This window comes from Phacochoerus africanus, chromosome 7, assembly GCF_016906955.1.
Source record: "Phacochoerus africanus isolate WHEZ1 chromosome 7, ROS_Pafr_v1, whole genome shotgun sequence".
In the NCBI taxonomy this organism is placed as follows: Eukaryota; Metazoa; Chordata; class Mammalia; order Artiodactyla; family Suidae; genus Phacochoerus; species Phacochoerus africanus.
In genome coordinates this window covers 30,868,673-30,888,310 of record NC_062550.1, presented here as the reverse complement: position 1 = coordinate 30,888,310, position 19,638 = coordinate 30,868,673, and the positions used below count along the sequence as shown (strand labels likewise).

General features: G+C 37.4%; 2 protein-coding genes across 5 annotated transcripts in view; one reads left to right on the top strand and one right to left on the bottom strand.

Moving 5' to 3' along the window:
- Positions 1 to 19,638, bottom strand: part of MON2 (MON2 homolog, regulator of endosome-to-Golgi trafficking) — a 114,988-nt gene that overhangs the window by 57,597 nt on the left and 37,753 nt on the right. For all 4 annotated transcript variants that reach the window (XM_047787105.1, XM_047787106.1, XM_047787107.1 and 1 more), the window contains 8 exons: positions 10,396 to 10,520; positions 9,874 to 10,010; positions 8,663 to 8,816; positions 5,031 to 5,269; positions 2,877 to 2,958; positions 1,962 to 2,146; positions 832 to 944; positions 109 to 213 (listed from right to left, as the gene is read on the bottom strand). In XM_047787105.1, the coding sequence (XP_047643061.1) occupies positions 109 to 213; positions 832 to 944; positions 1,962 to 2,146; positions 2,877 to 2,958; positions 5,031 to 5,269; positions 8,663 to 8,816; positions 9,874 to 10,010; positions 10,396 to 10,520 (1,140 nt within the window). The remainder of the gene's footprint in view (positions 1 to 108; positions 214 to 831; positions 945 to 1,961; positions 2,147 to 2,876; positions 2,959 to 5,030; positions 5,270 to 8,662; positions 8,817 to 9,873; positions 10,011 to 10,395; positions 10,521 to 19,638) is intronic.
- Positions 7,159 to 8,258, top strand: LOC125131605 (translation machinery-associated protein 7-like). The gene is made up of 2 exons (XM_047788393.1): positions 7,159 to 7,376; positions 8,198 to 8,258. Exons 1-2 carry the CDS (start codon positions 7,159 to 7,161, stop codon positions 8,256 to 8,258), a joined length of 279 nt encoding a protein of 92 aa, XP_047644349.1.

Genomic DNA, 19,638 nt, shown 5'->3' with positions numbered 1-19,638 from the left:
GTCTGTTCCTGAGGCCTGCCAAAAGCACCAATAGGTACTACTTAATTTAACTGTTAATACTTAGATATAAAAACAACACTGTCCTCTGACCCAGAGATTATAACATACCTGTAGAGTTGCCAAGACAAGTTGCCATGATGTTCCAAGAACAGCCCCATGGCAGTGTGCCAAGTTAAGTAAAGTCCTCATACACTGGATATTTTTAGAAGTTAGCTATATTAAAAAAGGATATATTTTCAAGAACTGTTATGAATATCTGAAAATTAAACACTTATAAAGAAGTATTATATTCAAATACTTTAAATAAAAAACAAAAATATTAAGAAAACATACATGGGGAGTTCCCGTCATGGCGCAGTGGTTAACGAATCCGACTAGGAACCATGAGGTTGCGGGTTCGGTCCCTGCCCTTGCTCAGTGGGTTAACGATCCGGTGTTGCCGTGAGCTGTGGTGTAGGTCGCAGACGCGGCTTGGATCCCGCGTTGCTGTGGCTCTGTCGTAGGCCAGCGGCTACAGCTCCGATTAGACCCCTAGCCTGGGAACCTCCATATGCCACGGGAGGGGCCCTAGAAAAGGCAAAAAGCCAAAAAAAAAAAAAAAGGGAAACTTACATGGATGGTTTTGTATAGAACAAATTCATTTGCTTAAAAGCTATGTTACTATAGTTGGTTATGATAATGTCACTGCATATTTATCTAATTTCATCTAAAAGTGTCATTCAGATAAAAGAAAGTAAGTATAATGACAAATGTGGCAAACAAAAAAAATGTACAAAAGGTTTTCTTGATAGTTAATTGGTTTTAACTGGTAACCGAAAAAAGAAAAAGTACCATCACTGTTCCCTGAGGCTGGACTGCTAGTGGTTGACCCACTGCTACAACTTGCTGGTGAGATTCACTTGATGGACTGATCATCATAACATTTTGGCCCTGAATGGAATATGCTAGAACACAAAGGAAAACCGAAATAATTAAAGTATACTTTTCAAAGAAATGCTATATTTAAAACATTAATTTCACTAAATTAAATTCAACTATGACACTTATTTAGTTACCTGTTATCCATAGGCAAACATTTTGAAAATTCAGGAGGTACAAAGATGAATTAAGCAAATATTAAATAATTTTCCTTATAACTTTAACAAATTATAAAACTGGTAGATTTCTTCATAAGCAAAACAGAATTTAGGACACACTATTTTAAAAATGTATTCCCAGTAAACTTTTCCACTTAGAGACCAATACTCATATTTTTAGTTTGTATATCATATTGAAATTGACTTATATTACATGTAACAAACTTGTATGTTTTCACAGTATTCAAAAATAAATTTTTTTGAATGTCAACTCTAAGTGGTGGCAAGCATTACTGTTCTACTAGTTTCATTAAAAAAAAAAAATAACCTAACCATTCCCAAAGTATGTTAGAGTTCACAAAGGACTTCTAGATTTATCTTCTTTCGCCCTCATGATTATTGTTTAAAATTGGCATTATTCTCTCCCACCCCCACCTCGTCATTAAAAGATGGCAGAGGAGTTCCCGTCGTGGCGCAGTGGTTAACGAATCCGACTAGGAACCATGAGGTTGCGGGTTCGGTCCCTGCCCTTGCTCAGTGGGTTAACGATCCGGCGTTGCCGTGAGCTGTGGTGTAGGTTGCAGATGCGGCTCGGATCCCGAGTTGCTGTGGCTCTGGCGTAGGCCCCTGGCTACAGCTCTGATTAGACCCCTAGCCTGGGAACCTCCATATGCTGTGGGAGCGGCCCAAGAAATAGCAACAACAACAACAACAAAAAAGCCAAAAGCCAAAAGCCAAAAAAAAAAAAAAAAAGATGGCAGAAACTGAGGCTCAGGAACATTAACATCTTATAGAATCAGTGAGTGGAAATGAATTTCATAATCTCTTCTCTAGGCCAAGTCACTGTACTAAACAAATAAAACCCTGAGGAAGCTGAAGTCTTACATTTGTTGGAAAGTGTGGCTGCAGTGGTGGTATTCAGTACAGTGAGAGCATAATGGGGAGGCAGGGAACCTTTGCACATTGCAGTTATAAAGGCATCCCTTGAAGTTACAAGGCCCAGTCTTCCACAAAGAGCAGCCATCGTCAGTTCAGCTTTTAAAATGTTCTCAGTGGCAGCTTCATCTGTGCTGAAAAGATAAGACATTTTATTTAATACGATTAATTTATTTTTAATTATGCTGCAAACATAATGTGGAATTAGGTATTCAGTGAAGTTTCAAGAAAATCTATTTAAAAATTTGTCAAAATCAATTTGCTTAAGAAGGAATTTTAACTAATAAGCATATAACATGAAAATCTAAACTGGCTACAAGCAATTTATGACACATATATTCATTATTGAAGAAAGCATTCAAGAACTCAAAGACTGGGAGTTCCCTTGTGGTGCAGCAGATTAAGGGTCCCACACTGTCACTGCAGTGGCTCAGGCTGCTGCTCAGGTTTGATCCCTGACCTAAGATTCAGGCATGGCCAACAAAATAAAATAAAGAAAAATAAAATAAACTTTAAAAAAAAGAATTCAAAGATTTAACTTAAAAATAGCAAGCAATTTAAAATCAGTAAATGCTAAGATTCTGAAAGAAAACATCAAAAAAACTGAATAATATAATCATCTCATTGTAAAAGTAGTAATAAAGCTTAAAATGAAAAAGGCATTCTACTATTTTAGGATTGTACTTTCCATTATAATATGTGACAACGGGATGGGGAAGAAGGACGGTAGAAAAAGAATAATATTCTACGCACATAAAAAGCTAATACTAGGAAATAATTCTCAGGACAAATTTAAGTAAATCATTTTAATGATTTTTTTTTTTAACCGCCACATGCAATATAAAACTTCCAAAGATTTAATACCTGGCATCAAGAAGGAGTGAGAGTGCAGCAAGTAGACCACACCAGCAGGCATTGACCATTTCTTCCCAAACAGCTCTACTAACTTAAAGGAAAAAACATACAATACTTAATGATACTTTCAGATGTTCTAGCACTTGACAATATGTGGAAAATCAAAAATCTCCCTCATCACTTGGTAATGTATCAAATACTCCAAAAACAACTCAATTTTTAAATATTTAAGTTCCTACATTTAATGTATAATCCAAATAAATGAAAAATTTAAAACCATACCGTGGTTTCAGAATTCAAGAGGTCTTAAAACTAAGTTGTTTTAAAATACCAATTAACTGACAGACATCTTTAAAATAAATATATAATAGTTCCTCTTCCCTTCCATTTCACCAGGCCAGACTTCAGCTGGCAGTGAGACAGTGCAATAAGCTGGCTCAGTGAGGAGACTGGTTATAAACATTGGGAATTGTGCAAGTAAATAAATACACTGAGTAAAAGAGGATCAAGTTTCGCACTGCTGTTGAAGGAAATCACAAATACGGTAAGTTAAAAGTACACCCTGAGGTGGGAGTTTTCTGACGGCACAATGAGTTAAGGACCCGGGATTGTCACTGCTGCACTCTGGTCAATGTTGTGGCTCAGGTTTGATCCCTGGCCTAGGCGTTTTTGCATGACACAGGCACAGACAACACATTTTAAATAAAAAACTAAACTAAACCTTGCAGTATTAAACTAGAGTTGGAGAAGTTGATGTGACTTCATTGTATTTATGTATGTTTTAAATATATATATATATTTTTAATATGGAGAAACGTGTGCTCGTGTATGTGTGTATTTCCTATTCAAATAGCAAGAAGCATACCTAGTGCCCATGTGATAGTTTCTTTTTTTTTTTTGTCTTTTTGCTATTTCTTTGGGCCACTCCAGCGGCATATGGAGGTTCCCAGGCTAGAGGTCGAATTGGAGCTGTAGCCACTGGCCTACACCAGAGCCACAGCAACGCGGGATCCAAGCCGTGTCTGCAACCTACACCACAGCTCACCGCAACGCTGGATCGTTAACCCACTGAGCAAGGGCAGGGACCGAACCCACAACCTCATGGTTCCTAGTTGGATTCGTTAACCACTACGCCACGACGGGAACTCCCCATGTGATAGTTTCTAAATACTGTTCTCCACTAAAAGGAACTAAGGCTCCTTGGAGAAATAACTGATTCCTGGGTTAGAAAAGAAAACTCCAAGATGAGCTTAGTATATTTTTTTGTATCAGATAGTAAGGTAGTGCTCAGAAAATGACATGGGATGATAAAAGGATACAGGAGTCACACTGAAAAGGATCCCAACTGGCCATGTCAGGGACAATGAATGTCAAACCAAATAATGATAACCACAGATTGTAACCTTTTGAATAAAATAGGAATTCAAGAGTCTGTACTAATACAAATAAATAAATGACACAAAATAAATGAGGAAGGAAAAGCTCTCTTTTAGAGAAGGTATCTCAAAGCATTTCTCCACAAAAAATTAATAATTAACTTTATACTGAAGAAATAAAACATTAACCAAATGATAAAAGTTAATGTCACCAATGTATATAGCACAGCAACATTTCTGTGGTTGCTCTGCCAAAAGTGAACATACTGGATCTAATCATGAGGAAACAAAAATAAACCCAAGTTGATGGGTCTGTCCTCTTCAAAATGTCAAGGTCACATAAAACATGGGAAAATTAAGGAACTGTTCTAGACCGAAGGAGAGTATAGGGACATATAACTAAATCTGCAAATAATCCCAGACCATGAAGGGTATCACTGGGGGAAATGGCAAAATCTGAAGGGTATCTGGGATTTGATGACATACTGAAGTGATGCTAAATTTCTGATGGTGATTGTCCTGTTGTTATGTAGGAAACTGTCCTTATTTTTAGAAAACTCACATTAAACTCTTAAGGGGTAATGGGGCATCATGTCTAACTTATTCTCAAATAGTTCAGAAAAAAAGTATAGTGACATGTATATAAAAGGAAGGATAATGTGAGTATGATAGTGTTAGGATATAAGAATGAAGGATATGCAGAAACTATCACAATTTTTATAACTCCTCTGTAAATTTTAAATTATTTCAAAATAAAAATTAAAAATACAGAATCATAATAATATACCTATTTCCTTATCCATCTGGTCTGATGTTGACTGAAATTCTTGCTGTTCTGATGATGACTGTGTTGGTGAAGAAACTGCTTCAGTGGTAGTAGTCAGACATTCTGTTTCAACTTCTCCTAGCTCTCCTTCAATCATAGTAGTGATTCCACGTACAAGGTCTAGCAAGCAATGGAATGCCACAGACATAGCATAACCTTCTGGTATAGTTGGGGGCTCAACTTTGTCCAACATCTCTAGGCTGAAATTATGAAAAAAAATCAGACACTTCCCAATGAGAAGCCACAGTGATAAAAATACGTATAACTATTTCCATAATTTATAGATTACAGAAATGAAGATTAACAGAATAGCAAAAGTAAATGGCCACTGCTGAGTTTTCTTCCTTTGGATGATGTATCCTTCATGGTGTTCTAAGAAAATGATTAGAAAACTTAAGGCCTGAGCAGGGTTATAACTGATTATCTTAATAATTTACTTTTTGCCTCTCCCCCAAGATGTGCCAATATGTTCACTGTTGATATTAGAAAATTAAAGGCACATTCAAAACGGAAAAAGATTATAAACTGTCCAAATTCTGACTTGGGCACTTTTAAAATAAAAGTGCTATGTAAAATAGGTTTTAAAAAAACACACAATCTAAAGTATAGCACAGCACAGGGAACTATACTCAATATTGTGTAATAACCTAAAACAGAAAAAAATCTGAAAAGAATGTGTATATATACTTGCATATCTGAATCATTTTGTTTTACATGTTAAACTAATACAGCATTGTAAATTAACTATACTTGGATTTTAAAAAATTAGAAAAATAGGAAGTTCCTGTTGTGGCTCAGTGTGTTAAGAACCCAACTAGTATCCATGAGGATGCAGATTTGATCCCTTGCCCCATTCAGTAGGTTAAGGATCTGGAGTTGCTGTAAGCTGCAGTGTAGGTTGCAGATGCAGCTCCAATCCCGCGTTGCTGTGACTATGGTGCAGGCCAGCAGCTACAGCTCTGATTTGACCCCAGCCCAGGAACTTCCATAAGCCACAGGTGCAGCCCCAAAGGGGGCGGGGGGAAGGTTAGAAAAATAAATAAAATAAAATAAGGTGCTATAAAATCAAATCAATCCTATAAAGAGGAATAGATGCTTTTGCACTGGCGAAAAGTAGTGAGATATCCAGTCATCCTGTCATCTCTGATAAAATGTGCCAACAGAGTTAAAATAATGCATTGAGCATCAGTATGTTGTGTTCAGATTTTAGGGTAAGTTATATTCCATAATTAGGACATAGCTTTCATAAGGAAAGACAACAAATCTTTTGTTTTAAATCATGATAAACAGGGAATTATGATTTTAAATTACTTAAAACTGAAATGTCAAAGAAATTCAATGCAAAAAGGATAATTCAATGAAGAACTAACGGATATACACATGTAAAACAGTGATGTTGACGCCCTACCTCCTACCATATACAAAAATTCACTCCAAATGAACCAATGACCTACATGTAAGAGCTAAAGCCAAAAACCCTTAGAAGAAAACAGGGGCGAAAGTCTTTATGACTTCAAAATATGAAATGTTCTTTTAGGTATGATTCAAAAAGCACAAGCAACAAAAGAAAAAACATAAATTGAATTCATCAAAATTAAAAACTTTAAAAACTATTGTGTTCCAAAGGATACTATCAAGAAAAACCCACAGAATGTGAGAAAACTTTTGCAAATGATGTATCTAATAAAGGAACAGATCTTGAATATATAAGAACTCTCACAACTCAATATAAAAAGACAACCGAATTAAAAAGGAGCATAGGATTTAAAGAGACATTTCTCCCAAGACGATATATAAATGGCCAACACCTTGACACCCTAGTATACTTGAGTCATTAGCCTCTGTAGCAAGGCAAAGCTTAAGAGAAATTAGTGATATCAGTTCTTCTGAATGACTAAGAATAACAATATTTCAGTCCTCTATGACTTTTTAATAATTTTGGGCAAAACAAAAAGCTGTACAGTAAAATATCATTGTGATGTTACAATGCAGGGTGACATACACAAATTCATGATTTAAACTAGTCAGAGATTCTGCTTCACACTTTAATTCTTAATTTACTGTTACTGGAATAGTGTTTTAATTAGGTATGTCGGCATCTGGTGGTAGGTCTGGGGAAGGGGCAGCAGGTGCCCTATTGGGCCACAAAGGTGATAAGAAGCCCCTGAAGCAGCCCAAGGAGACAGATGAGGAAGATAAGGCATTCAAGCAAAACAGAAGGAGGAGAAGAAGAGAGGAGGAGTTAAAAGCAAAGGCTGCAGGGAAAGGTCCCTTGGTCACAGGCACAATTAAGAAACCTGGCAAAAAGTTGGGAAAAATAAAAATCATTAAAAAAAAATAAAAAATATGGAGTTCCCGTCGTGGCTCAGTGGTTAGTGAATCTGACTAGGAACCGTGGGATTGTGGGTTCGATCCCTGGCCTTGCTCAGTGGGTCAAGGACCGGGAGTTGCCGTGAGCTGTAGTATAGGTCGCAGACGCGGCTTGGATCCCACGTTGCCGTGTCTCTGGAATAGGCCGGTGGCTACAGCTCCAATTAGACCCCCTAGCCTGGGAACCTCCATATGCCACAGGAGTGGCCCAAGAAATGGCAAAAAGACCACAAAAATAAATAAATATAAAATTAAATATAAAAACATAAAAAATAAATAAACCAGCCATGACGGAAAAAATAAAAATCATCTAAAAACTTTTTAAAAATGAAAAAAAAAAGAAATCTGGCAAAAAGTAAGATGTTTCTTGTTCCTGAGGCAATGATGACCGTTAATTTCATTCCTGTTTAAACATTTGGATTCCCTGTCATAACATCTGTTGCCATCTATAGCTAGAATGAAGTGTTGTCTTAGAACCTACTGTACATTTAACATTAAACTTTTGTTAAAAAAAATTATGCTTATTACCCAAAATATATTAATATAGTGCTGAAAGCACTATATTTCGCTAAGACCTAAGAAAAATCAACAACACACTGCGGAATCTGTATTTGTTACACTGAAATGGCTAATAACAAAATACTGCTAAATAACACACATGGAAACCATTAAACACTTTTAATTAATCAAACTAAAAGTTCCATGTGTTAAATCCTAACGATGTAATTAGCTAAACACTTAACTGTTTTCACATATAGAATCCTGGTGGTAGATATATCACTACTTCCATTGAGGAAAATGAGATTTCTAAATAGGTAAACTAGTTTGCTGAAGCTAATTCAGTACCAGAAGACCTAAGTCCACTAGGCCTGAAATCAAACCACATACTTAAATCAAAAAGCCATATAGAACTGGGAGTTCTCATTGTGGCTCAGTGGTAAAGAATCTGACCAGTACCGGTATGTATGAGGATATGGGTTTGATCCCTGGCCTTGCTCAGTGGGTTAAGGATCTGGCATTGCCATGAGCTGCGGTGTAGGTCGCAGACACAGCTCAGATCTGATGCTGCTATGCAGGCCAGCAGCTGCAGCTCTGATTCAGTCCCTAGCTTGGAAACTTCCATATAATATGGGTGCAGCCCTAAAAAGACAGGAAACATTTTAGGATAAAATATAATCACTAATAATACTATTCGTTAAAAAAATAATGCTATTACTACTTACTAGGTTGCTTTAGCACTGCCTTGTACTGTTACAGTCAGAATAGGTATCCAAGTTCCTCTATATTCAAATGCTGGCAGCAAAGTAACACCTCCACCAATCCCCAACATTCCTGAGTTAGCTGGTGCTGAGACAGGGCCAGCTGAATTATTGTTTCCTGTTAGATAAGGGAAGGAAAGCAAAGATACCAATTTACTACTTAATTACAAATCCGTAATATCCAAACACCTGGTCAAGTTTTTAATTACGCTGCAAGAATGGAAATTGCACATATAAATGAAATTTATCAATCTTATTTTGACTGCTAGAGTCTCTTTAGATAAAAGGTACTAACACCTTTAGATTAATACCTTTAATACCTTTAGATAAAAGGCACTAATACCTTTAGATAAAGGGTACTAATGGAGTTCCCGTCGGGGCTCAGTGGTTAACGAATCTGACTAGTAACCATGAGGTTGCAGGTTCAATCCCTGGCCTTACTCAGTGGGTTAAGGATCCCGCATTGCCGTGAGCTGTGGTGTAGGTTGCAGACGAGGCTCGGATCCCGTGTTGCTGTGGCTCTGGCATAGGCCGGCGGCTACAGCTCCGATTCGACCCCTAGCCTGGGAACCTTCATATGCCACGGGAGTGGCCCAAGAAATGGCAAAAAAAAGAGTATTAATAAGTACAAATATTAACAAACCCTATAACATAGCTTTTGTTAATTCACTTTTTATCAGAGCTGGGAATAAAGAATAAAAAAGACCACAATTTAGAAAGTAAAAAGTGGAAGACAAAGAAGCTAAAGGAAATAAGCAGGTAGATATTGATTTCCAAAATTAAATCATGTTCACCTGTTTTGTTAATGAAAGACTAACAGACTTCCTAAGGTAGTAACCATTCTTTAAAGAGAGGCATCAAATGAAGATTCTTCCAAAATGAAGATTAGCATCTAACTTTTGTTCTTATATGATTAGAGGAACTGAAAGTATAACAGAGAAGAAAGTATATTCTGGAAAAAAATTAACAAAGTTACCTAAATGAAATTACATTAGTCTTTAAGTGTCTTTACACTTATATATAAAATATAAAGAAGTATAATAAAATATTTTATCATAATGCATACAATAACCCAAATTTCTCTGGTCACAGGCTTTCTATAAAATATCTCCTCAGAATAGTGAATATTAAAAATTATGGCAGAATATAAAAACCAAAATATGACTAAACCTTACCAGCTTGGTTTGTTGTAGCAGGATTTCCAGTCGGAGGGACAAGAAACAATGACTGGATAAAAGATCCCAGAGCATTCACAATATCACGAAACACCTTAGTAGAATGCTGTTTCATATCATAGGACTGACAAAATGACCTGTAAAATAATTTTAAATATTTGTGGAGAAAATATGTTAATATATTAAAAATTTTAAACGTTTTTAAATAGCAAGTAATGCTGATAAATGTCTCAGTGTTATACTTAAAATATCTTCATCACACCTGAGTGATTTTACTAACTCTGGACAAAGGTTCAGTCTGAGGTCAATGTTCTTAAAAAAATTATCTTGGCCATATTAACTCAGTAAATCTGATCGAGGGCAATCACTAATCACATATGTTGCCCACATTTACACCCCTCTAATATACATACATACACAATTTTCTTTGTCAGAAATCATTAATATTTAGAAATACTTAAACTCTTCTGACTAGCATAAATATTAACCTATCCATTTAACAAAATATTGCTGAGGTTTTACCTCAATAGCTGAGGTTGCACACAGAGTCTGTGTATTGATTCCACTGCTACAGCTCGTAGCCACTGTGGTTTATCTGCATCCAGAAATTTCACCAGAAGTGACAGAAATATTTCACATTCAGTTACCTAAAAATTATAAGATTTAAAAATTGTCTTTATACCTATGCATTATAAGTTACATTCTTATTCTTAACTTAGTCTTATGGACAAATCAATAAAAGCTTTTATTTTTAAATAAATTACCATTCTTAATTGAGAGTGGAGAAAAAGAAAAGGAGGGAATAGTAAACATATGGAAAGACAGTAAAAATAATCAGTGTCTCTCTAAATACACACTCGAAAACACACACTAATGATCTTCCAACATAGCTAATCTTTGATCCCTATTTTTTTTTCCAGCTGTACTAGCAGAATGTGGAAAGTCCTGGGCCAGGGATCAGATCTGAGCTGCAGCTGCAACCTACACCACAGCAGCAGCAATACCAAACCCTTAACCTGCTGCACCTCAGCAGGAACTCCTTATCTCTATTCTGTAGAAAGCACTATGCACCATCATGCCATCCTGATTCCTGGAAGGCAGAGTATATCAGGTACACTGTACCCTTCAGGAATACCACAGCACTTTTTACATATGTTCTCATTCTGCTCAAGGAACAAAGAGGCAGAGTTCCCTGGTGGCTCAGAGGGTTAAGTATCCAGTGTTGTCACTCCTGTGGTTTGGGTCACTGCTGTGGTGTGGGTTTGATCCCTGGTTCGGGAACTTCCACATGATCCAGGCGTATCCAAAAAAGAAAAGAAACAGAGGTAATAAGCCAGAGAATGCAGAGCATATATCTTCTTATAGGAAAACAGGAAGGAATCTCTAGCAGTTGATAGCAGAAGATATGTAAAGTACTTACAACAAGGGTTGGTATATAGCTTTGCTTTATTATTAGTTACTACTTTCGTTGTTAATATAAACCATCTCCTCCGCAAGCTCTTTGCAAATAAATAATATTTAAAGCACATTCTTGACATTATTCATTAAACGTCTAATGACTGAATGAATGAGAAAATAAAAAGAAACTAGTTTACTTAAAGGTTAATGGATTGTTTCAGTCACAGACTGAGGACACAGCAGGACCTCTGGGAGGTAAGAATTAATCTGACATTGTGATTGCTGGGCCAAGCTGAATCTTCTACATCAGGTATGGCAGGTTTTTGGATGTTCTAAATGGGGATGCCCCAAAAGGAGTGAACATAATGTGGGAAAAGGAATTTTGAGAATAGAGTAGCCCTCAGGATTTTAGCCCAAAATTTTAGCAGTTGGTATTTTCTAATGCCTTTTAAATAAATGCTTAAAAATAGTACATAACCATGAGGATAAAGTAGGATAGACTAAAAACAATTTTATCCTTAGACTGCTACTACTACAGGTTTAACACTGTCCTAGACTTGATATCGTTAAGAAGCACTAGATTAAAAATCACATGGCTCAGCTTCTTTATCCACCAACTTTGTAGATGAATGACAACAAGCTAGGTGACCTTCTTATAAATAAAGGATAAAAGTACCTGCACCCCCCTGCAAAATCAAATGAGAAAAATCTAGAGTAAAAAAAATCCCCTAAACATGATGAAGTTACATGCAAATGCAGAGAGCTTGTTACCCTTTTTTTTAAAAAAATAAAAGTATTCCTTTTTAGTAAAGAACTGACGAAAGAATCATTGTAGAGATTCACTGGGCAACAGTTTTATCTACTGAAGAGTTTTAATACGTTAGGTCCTTCAAAACGTCTACTCTCTGCTTTAGAGTGAAAGTGGAATTTAAACATGGTGGTAAAATTGAATGGTCACCGGTTAGGTTTTGAGGCCAGAAAATAAAGGCTCTCAGAAGCATGAAGTAGAACGCACCCATAGGAACTAATGCTACAAAACTTGTCTTGAAGAGTTTTCTCCCATTTCCTCTCCTAGAAAAAAAAGGTGACTATAGTACAAATCAAACAATCACTCAATTTATACATAGCTACTAAAATCTTGTGACCTGGGTAAAAGAGAAAGCCTCCCTCCTGAGGTCTGGAGCTTTGCTCTTGCTTCCTTCCTCCTTGCCAAGTGTGAAAGTCTGATCAGGCTAGTGGTGGAGGACAATGAATGGTTCTCAAGGCTATCCATGGAAAGTGCCTACTGTAAATCTAAGTTAAGCCTTTCCCCGAAGAGGCTGCATTCAAATAAACAGGTATCTACAACCTAAGTCCAATTCTTACATGCAGAGGTTCTTCAAGAACACCACTATACTAGCATTAAGGGTGGTGAATGTTCCTACAATCCTTTGGTACCAGATAATAGTCAAGAGACCAGAGTCATCCTGGTAGAAATTCTCATCGAAATATCACAGAGATGTCTGAAAAGGAATCGTGCATCTAAGATAACTGTTGGCTTAGGAGACAGTGAAGCAAGTTTGGTAGAATATTTAAATGCAGGAGTTTCTTTCTAAGGGGCTGGTTAGAGTTAACCTTATAGCTAGTGGATTTGTTAGTGATAAGATCCTTTGTTAGAGAAATACATGTAAAGAAGTGAAAGACTAAGTTGCACAAATCAATTTAGTCCATTCACTCCTTTTTCAAAGCTGTTAGTCAAAGGCAGAAGAGAGATAAGATAGTCACTTATAACTAAGTTTAATAAATTCCTTAAAGATATCTTCCTAAAAAAGACATCTGAGCATGGAACCTAAGTGTATCAAAGGGCAAAAAGGCACCTAGCTTGGACAAAAGAAAGTGAAAGAATATAGTGCCCTAGCTATATGATATCTATACCTGAATGACTGGGGCATTCTAACTTCCTCTAGTCACTCTAGATATATTAACAGAAGATTAGTTATCTTCACCCCCCTCCCAGAGCTACTTGATAGAGTAAGAGGTAAGCTGCTGATTACTGGGGGAAAACTGATTTTCCAGTGCACTGGTTCCCACCCCTGTGAGTCTCTCAGACCATTTCAGGAAATCTGTAATGTCACAATTATTTTCATAATAATACTAACATACTATTTGCCATTTTTTTTTTGTCTTTTGTTGTTGTTGTTGTTGCTATTTCTTGGGCCGCTCCCGCGCGGCATATGGAGGTTCCCAGGCTAGGGGTTGAATCGGAGCTGTAGCCACCGGCCTACGCCAGAGCCACAGCAATGTGGGATCCGAGCCGCGTCTGCAACCTACACCACAGCTCACGGCAACGCCGGATCGTTAACCCACTGAGCAAGGGCAGGGACCGAACCCGCAACCTCATGGTTCCTAGTCGGATTTGTTAACCACTGCGCCACGACGGGAACTCCCTATTTGCCATTTTTAATGCATTGACATTTTTACTGGTGATTCAAAATAATGGGTAAAAGAGCTTTTGCTTTAGCAAGACTCAAGGCAGTAGCACCAAAATGTATTAGAATCATTGTATTCTTCACCATCACACACAATTTGTAAAAAGGGGTGGAGGTTCTTTCTGTTTCACTAAAGGTCCACAATCACAATGAACAAAAATAAAACAATAAAATACAACTATTGATTTTATCTGATCCATACCTACATGTCTTTGTAAATTTCTCTGTGACAAAATGGGAGCTAGACATGAAATAGTCTTGCTGTGTCTCAAAGTACAATGGTTGCCCGGTTGTCTGAAGCAAAAGCACAGCTGAGAACTGACTTAGTCACTTTTTTCTCCTAGGGAAACCATTTCAACTTAAAGAATAAATGGCAAACTATGACTTTTTTTTTTTTTTTGGTCTTTTTAGGGCCACATGCACAGCATATGGAAGTTCCCAGGCTAACAGTCAAATCAGAGCTATAGCAGTTGGCCTACACCATAGCTATAGCAATGACAGATCCAAGCTGCATCTGCAACCTACACCACAGCTCAGTTACTGCTGAACCACGATGGGAACTCCAAAATATGACTATTTAGACTTGTATATATTGCAAAATTTTTCTCAATAACAAAGTAACCCTCTCAGTTTTGGGGAAACAAATGACAGTATTTATTGCCAATGATAATGTTCAATCTTTCAAACAAAAATTAGAATTTTGGAAAACTTGTTTCTGCTGCCATGACTTTGACAGCTTCTTAGTAACAGAAGACTTTTCTGATAATGGTCACTGATACTAACATGTGTGGGTTTTGGTACTGCACAAAATATTAATATTTGGAACATGTGCACAATTAAAATAAATGATGCTACAAAATCATGTATGAATAAAAGAGACAACTGAAGTGCAAGATGAATCGATGAATTTTAATAGCGTAAAAATGTTATTAATATAGCTTCATATCCTACACCTTTAAGAAAGTATCACTGGTTCAGTTTGGTTTAACAGTGAAGAATATATAGTTACCTAAAAGGGCCATTAAAATAATTCTGCCTTTTTAAACTACATGTCATTGTGAGAACAGATTTTCTTTATACACTTTGACCAAAACAACAAATCACAAAATAATGAAAATAGAAGGTGTAAGAATTCATCTATCTTCTATTAAGCCACACATTAAAGAGAGCTGCAAAAAAATACAAATGCAGTTCTTGATCTTTGGAAAATATAGGTCATTTTTCACAAAATTTTTATGTTAACATGTAATGGGTTTTAGTATCATCTGACTTTTTTTTTTTTTAGGGCTGAACCTGAAGCATATGGAAGTTCCCAAGCTAGGGGCTGAATCGGAGCTGCAGGTGCTAGCCTATGTCCTGGCCACAGCAATGCTAGATCCGAGCCATGTCTGCAATGTACACCAAAGCTCATGGCAATGCCGGACCCTTAACCCACTGAGTGGGGCCAGCGATCGAACCTGCAGCCTCATGGATACTAGCTGGATCCTCATGGGTACTAGTTGGGCTCGTAATCTGCCTAAGCCACAATGGGAGCTCCAGACTTGATTTTTAATATGGTAAATAATGATAGAAATAATCCATGCAAATGAAAGTGCCTCAATATTTTAAAGAATATAAAAGGGTCCTACAACTAAAAAGTCTAAGAATTACTACTCTAGTATATCCTTTAGGGGATGTATCATTTTCAAGTTTAAATAAGAGGGAAGCATTCAACGTCAATCATGTATTGCACCCCATAACGCTACTTTTAACTTGTGCCCTTGAAGAAACTTGAATGTCTGACCTGCTCCATACTAAAGTCTCAGTGTAACAAATTATAACACTGAGGAATTAATATCTTGTATATATCTTGTACACATCTGAAGAATTCATCTTTGTAACACAGTCCTAGAGCTGTGTTGCTGTGAAGGGACGTTTTACCAGTCGGTCATCACTTTGAATTGATGAGTGAAGGACAGAAGTAGGACTTTGTCTTCCTTCAGGAAGTAACATTCAATCTTTTATGTAGTTGATTGTGCTGTTATCTCTTTCCATTTTGCCCCCCAAATTGAGGAGCCTAAAATCAAAATATGAAAATTGATTTAGCAGCAGTACAAGAAACTTGGCACTGGCAGGCTTGGAAGGAATAAGAAAACTAAGAAAACTGTGACATATAAGACCCAGTGGGGTCAGGAGTGTGGACTTAAAGGTCTAAAATAAACATCTAAGCTTTGCAGATTATGAACTTTTGATCTCAAGCAAATCACATAAACATCCTGAGCCTCATTTCTTCAGCTGTAAACAGAAATAAAAATGCCAGCTTTATAGGGTTATAGTAAAATCTAAATGAATTAATAAATGTAAAGCACTTAGCATTTCATCTAAAATTGAAATTATTAAGGAATAGGGTATCTGTATCTCTGAAAAAAAAGTTAATTAGATGAGCTGCTAGATAACAGAATTAGTGGACAGAAACCAAGTGTCCTAGTCTGCTTGGGCTGCCATAACAAAGTATCATAGACTGGGTGGCTTAGGTAACAGAAATTTATTTCTCACAGTTCTGGAGACTGAAAGTCTAAGATCAGGGTACCAGCATGATTGGGTTCTAATGAGAGCTCTCTTCCTGGTTTACAGAGGGCTGCCTTACCACTATGACTTCACACTGCAGAGAAAGAGAGAGACAGACAGAGGAGCAAGGACACTCTCTAGTGTTTCTTTGTATATGGTCACTAATTCTACCATGGGGGCCATACCTCCAGGACCTCATCTAAACCTAATTATCTCCCAAAGATCCCATCTCCAAATACCACCACAGTGGGGGTTAGGGCTTCAACATATAAATTTTGAGGGAACAAAATTCAGTACCAAGTTTTACAAATAAATAAATAAATAAATAAATAAAAGATAATTAAGTTAATTCTTGATTTGGGAACAGAAACAGAATGTGAATTCCGCATTTGTTGTGGTAAAGATGTAATCATGCTGCATTACTGTGGAGAAGAGAAAGCTGGCTTTCCACTACTGACTAGTAGAAATAAAAGAAAAGGAGAAATGTCTTCTCTTCCCATAGCCTTAATTTAATTAAACCAGTATTTTAGAGAGAGAAGCCCTCCCAAGACAACTCTGATAACAATTAGGGGATAAGTAGTGAAGTGATATATATTTGGTCTAGGTAATACACTCAGTTTTTGTTCATCTGGGAAAGTCTTAATTTCTCTATTTTGAAGGAGAGTTTTGCTGGATATAGTATTCGTGGTTGACAGTTCTTTCTTGCAAAACTTTCAATACCTTCAATCACCCCATTCCCTTCTGGCTGGAAAGGTTTCTGCTGACAATCTTTTATGAAAGCTCCCTTGCACATGAAGAGTCACTATTCTTTTGCTGCTTTAGAGATCCTTTCTTTGTCTGTGACTTTTGACAGCTTGATGTTTCTCTTGGTCTAAGTCTCCTGAATTAATTCCAGTTGGAATTCTTTGAGCTTCATGACTTTGTATGCCCATTTCTTTCTTCAAATTTGGGGAGTTTTCAGCCATTACTTCTTTAAATAGGCTCTCTATCCCTTTCTCTCATTTGAGATTCCTATAATGCATTTAAAATAATAAGAAATATATATGTTGGTTTCTGCCCCCAATTTTAGAAGAGCTCCTAAGTCCCTTGGAAATAGGGATGGCTAGGAGTGTTTGTTTTGTTTTTTTTTTCTAATATTTGGTCTTTTGCCCCAGTTCCTGACACAGATCTTCTAAAATCCTAGTCATTTCCTGAATGATTTAAAAAAATCTGACACAGATCTAAGTCCTTGGAATTTCCTGGGTAATAGAAGCATCTTTTGTTCTAATGAGACAACACTCGGTGGACTACAGAAAGGGGGCTTGTTACCAGAAAGAAAAAGCCATGATTAGAAGCTTGGTACTTTCAGCCCCACCCTCCATTCCCTAGAATGGGGAGAAGGGTGGAAATTGAGTTAATAACCAATCATGCCTACATGACGAAATGTCCATAAAAATCCCCAAAATATGGACTTTGGGGAGCTTCCAGGTTAGTGAACACATCTACATGCTGGGAGAGTGGCATACCCTAACTTCACAGGGGCAGAAGCACCTGCTCTAAGAACCTTTCCAGATTTCACCCTATGTATCTCTTCATCTGCCTATTTATTGGTATCCTTTAAAATTCCCTTAGCTTGAGTTCCTGTTGTGGTGCAGTGGAAATGAATCTGACCAGGAACCATGAGGTTGCAGGTTTGATTCCTGGCCTCACTCAGTGGGTTGAGGATCCAGCATTGCCATGAGCTGTGGTATAGGTTGCAGACGCAGCTCAGATCTGGCACTGCTGTGGCTGTGGCGTAGGCCGGCGGCTATAGCTCCAATTAGACCCTTAGGCTGGGAACCTCCATATGCTGTGGGTGCACTTCTAAAAAAGACAAAAAGACAAAAAAAAAAGTAAAAATAAAATAAAATACCCTTAGTAATAAACTGGCAATAGTAAATAAAATGTTTTTCTAGGTTCTGTGAGCCACTTGATCAAGTTATTGAACCCCAAGAGCAGATCATGGGACCATCTAGTTTGGAGCCAAGATAGAAGCTGTGGGTAACCTGGGTATTCACTACTTGAAGTTGGCATCTAAAATAGGAGGCAGTCTTGTAGGTCTGAGACCTTAACCTGTGAGGCCAGTGCTAACTCTGGTTGGTGTCAGAACTGAATTAAAATGTAGGCCACCTGGTAACATGTAGGAAAAATACCCACACGTGTTTATAGAAGTATTGTGAATGTGAAAGTAAAACACAGCACATTTTTCTCAGAAATGTGTATAATGGTCTGCTTGATGGTCTATTCATTTTTTTTTCCTTTTTGCTCCTCTGATTTGATAATTTCAAATAACATGTCTTTAAGTTTGCTGATTCTTTCTGTGCTTGATCCCATCTGCTGATGCCCTCTAGTGAATTTTTTAAATTCAGTTATATTCTTCAGCTTTAGAATGCTTTTTTTTCAATATAGTTTCTCTTTGTTGATGTCCTCATTTTGTTCACATATCCTCAGTGGTTCTCTGTGGTAACTCAGTGATCTCTTTTTCTTTAGGGACAGTTTTTGGAGATTTCCTTTCTTTGGGCATTGTTTTCTTGTTTATTTGCATATCTCGTTATTTTCTGTTGAAATTTGGACACTTGACAAAACAGCCAACTCTTTTAGCTGTTATGGATTGGCTTTGTACAGAGAAAGATCTTCATCAATCGGCCCAACTAGAGATTGTGGGGTCTCCTCAAACCTTTTCTGTCGATGTGTCTTCTCTGGGCTTCTGTGTGCAATTTCACAGCAAAAGAGGTTTGCCTGTTTTTACTCAGATGCTCTTCCTGGTCTCTGTCTACAGTCCTGCAACTGTGGCGCTGTACCACACCAAGGCAATGGTGATTTCCCTGGTGTCTGTCTATAGTCCTGCAACTGTGGCGCTGTATCACACCAAGGCAATGGTGCTTTCCCTGGTGTCTCTGATACTATAATCTCTCTAGTGCTGTAGTAAGCCACAAGGATTACCTTTGTTCTCAGCAGGCCCCAAGCAACCGAATGTGTTGCTGCCTTTTCTTTCAATGTCCAGGAGTCAGATAAGACAAAAATCAGTCCCTGGGGGAGCAACCCCAAAAGTCAGAATGTAGGTTGCATATTTCACCCTTTTTCACCACCAGAAGTTGGGAGAAACCATAAGTTGGGAATTTTCTCTTTTTCATACTATGCAGTGCTGTGCCAGAAGTAGGATGAGGTATGGCAGGTAAATGCAATTAGCCTTCCTACCCACTCTAATGAATCTTTTCTTGGCTTTGCACTTGCTTTGGGTGCTGTAATTTCTTATCTGGTTTCTAAAGTTCTCAGAAAGACAATCTGGTCTGTATATTGTTGTTATGTTGCTATCTCCATGGAGGACAGAGTG

Coding starts and splice junctions, on each gene's coding strand:
- LOC125131605 (XM_047788393.1), top strand. CDS start 7,159: ATGTCGGCATCTGGTGGTAGGTCTGGGGAAGGGGCAGCAGGTGCCCTA. Junction 7,377..8,197: donor ATTAAGAAACCTGGCAAAAA/GTTGGGAAAAAT, acceptor TTTCACATATAG/AATCCTGGTGGTAGATATAT.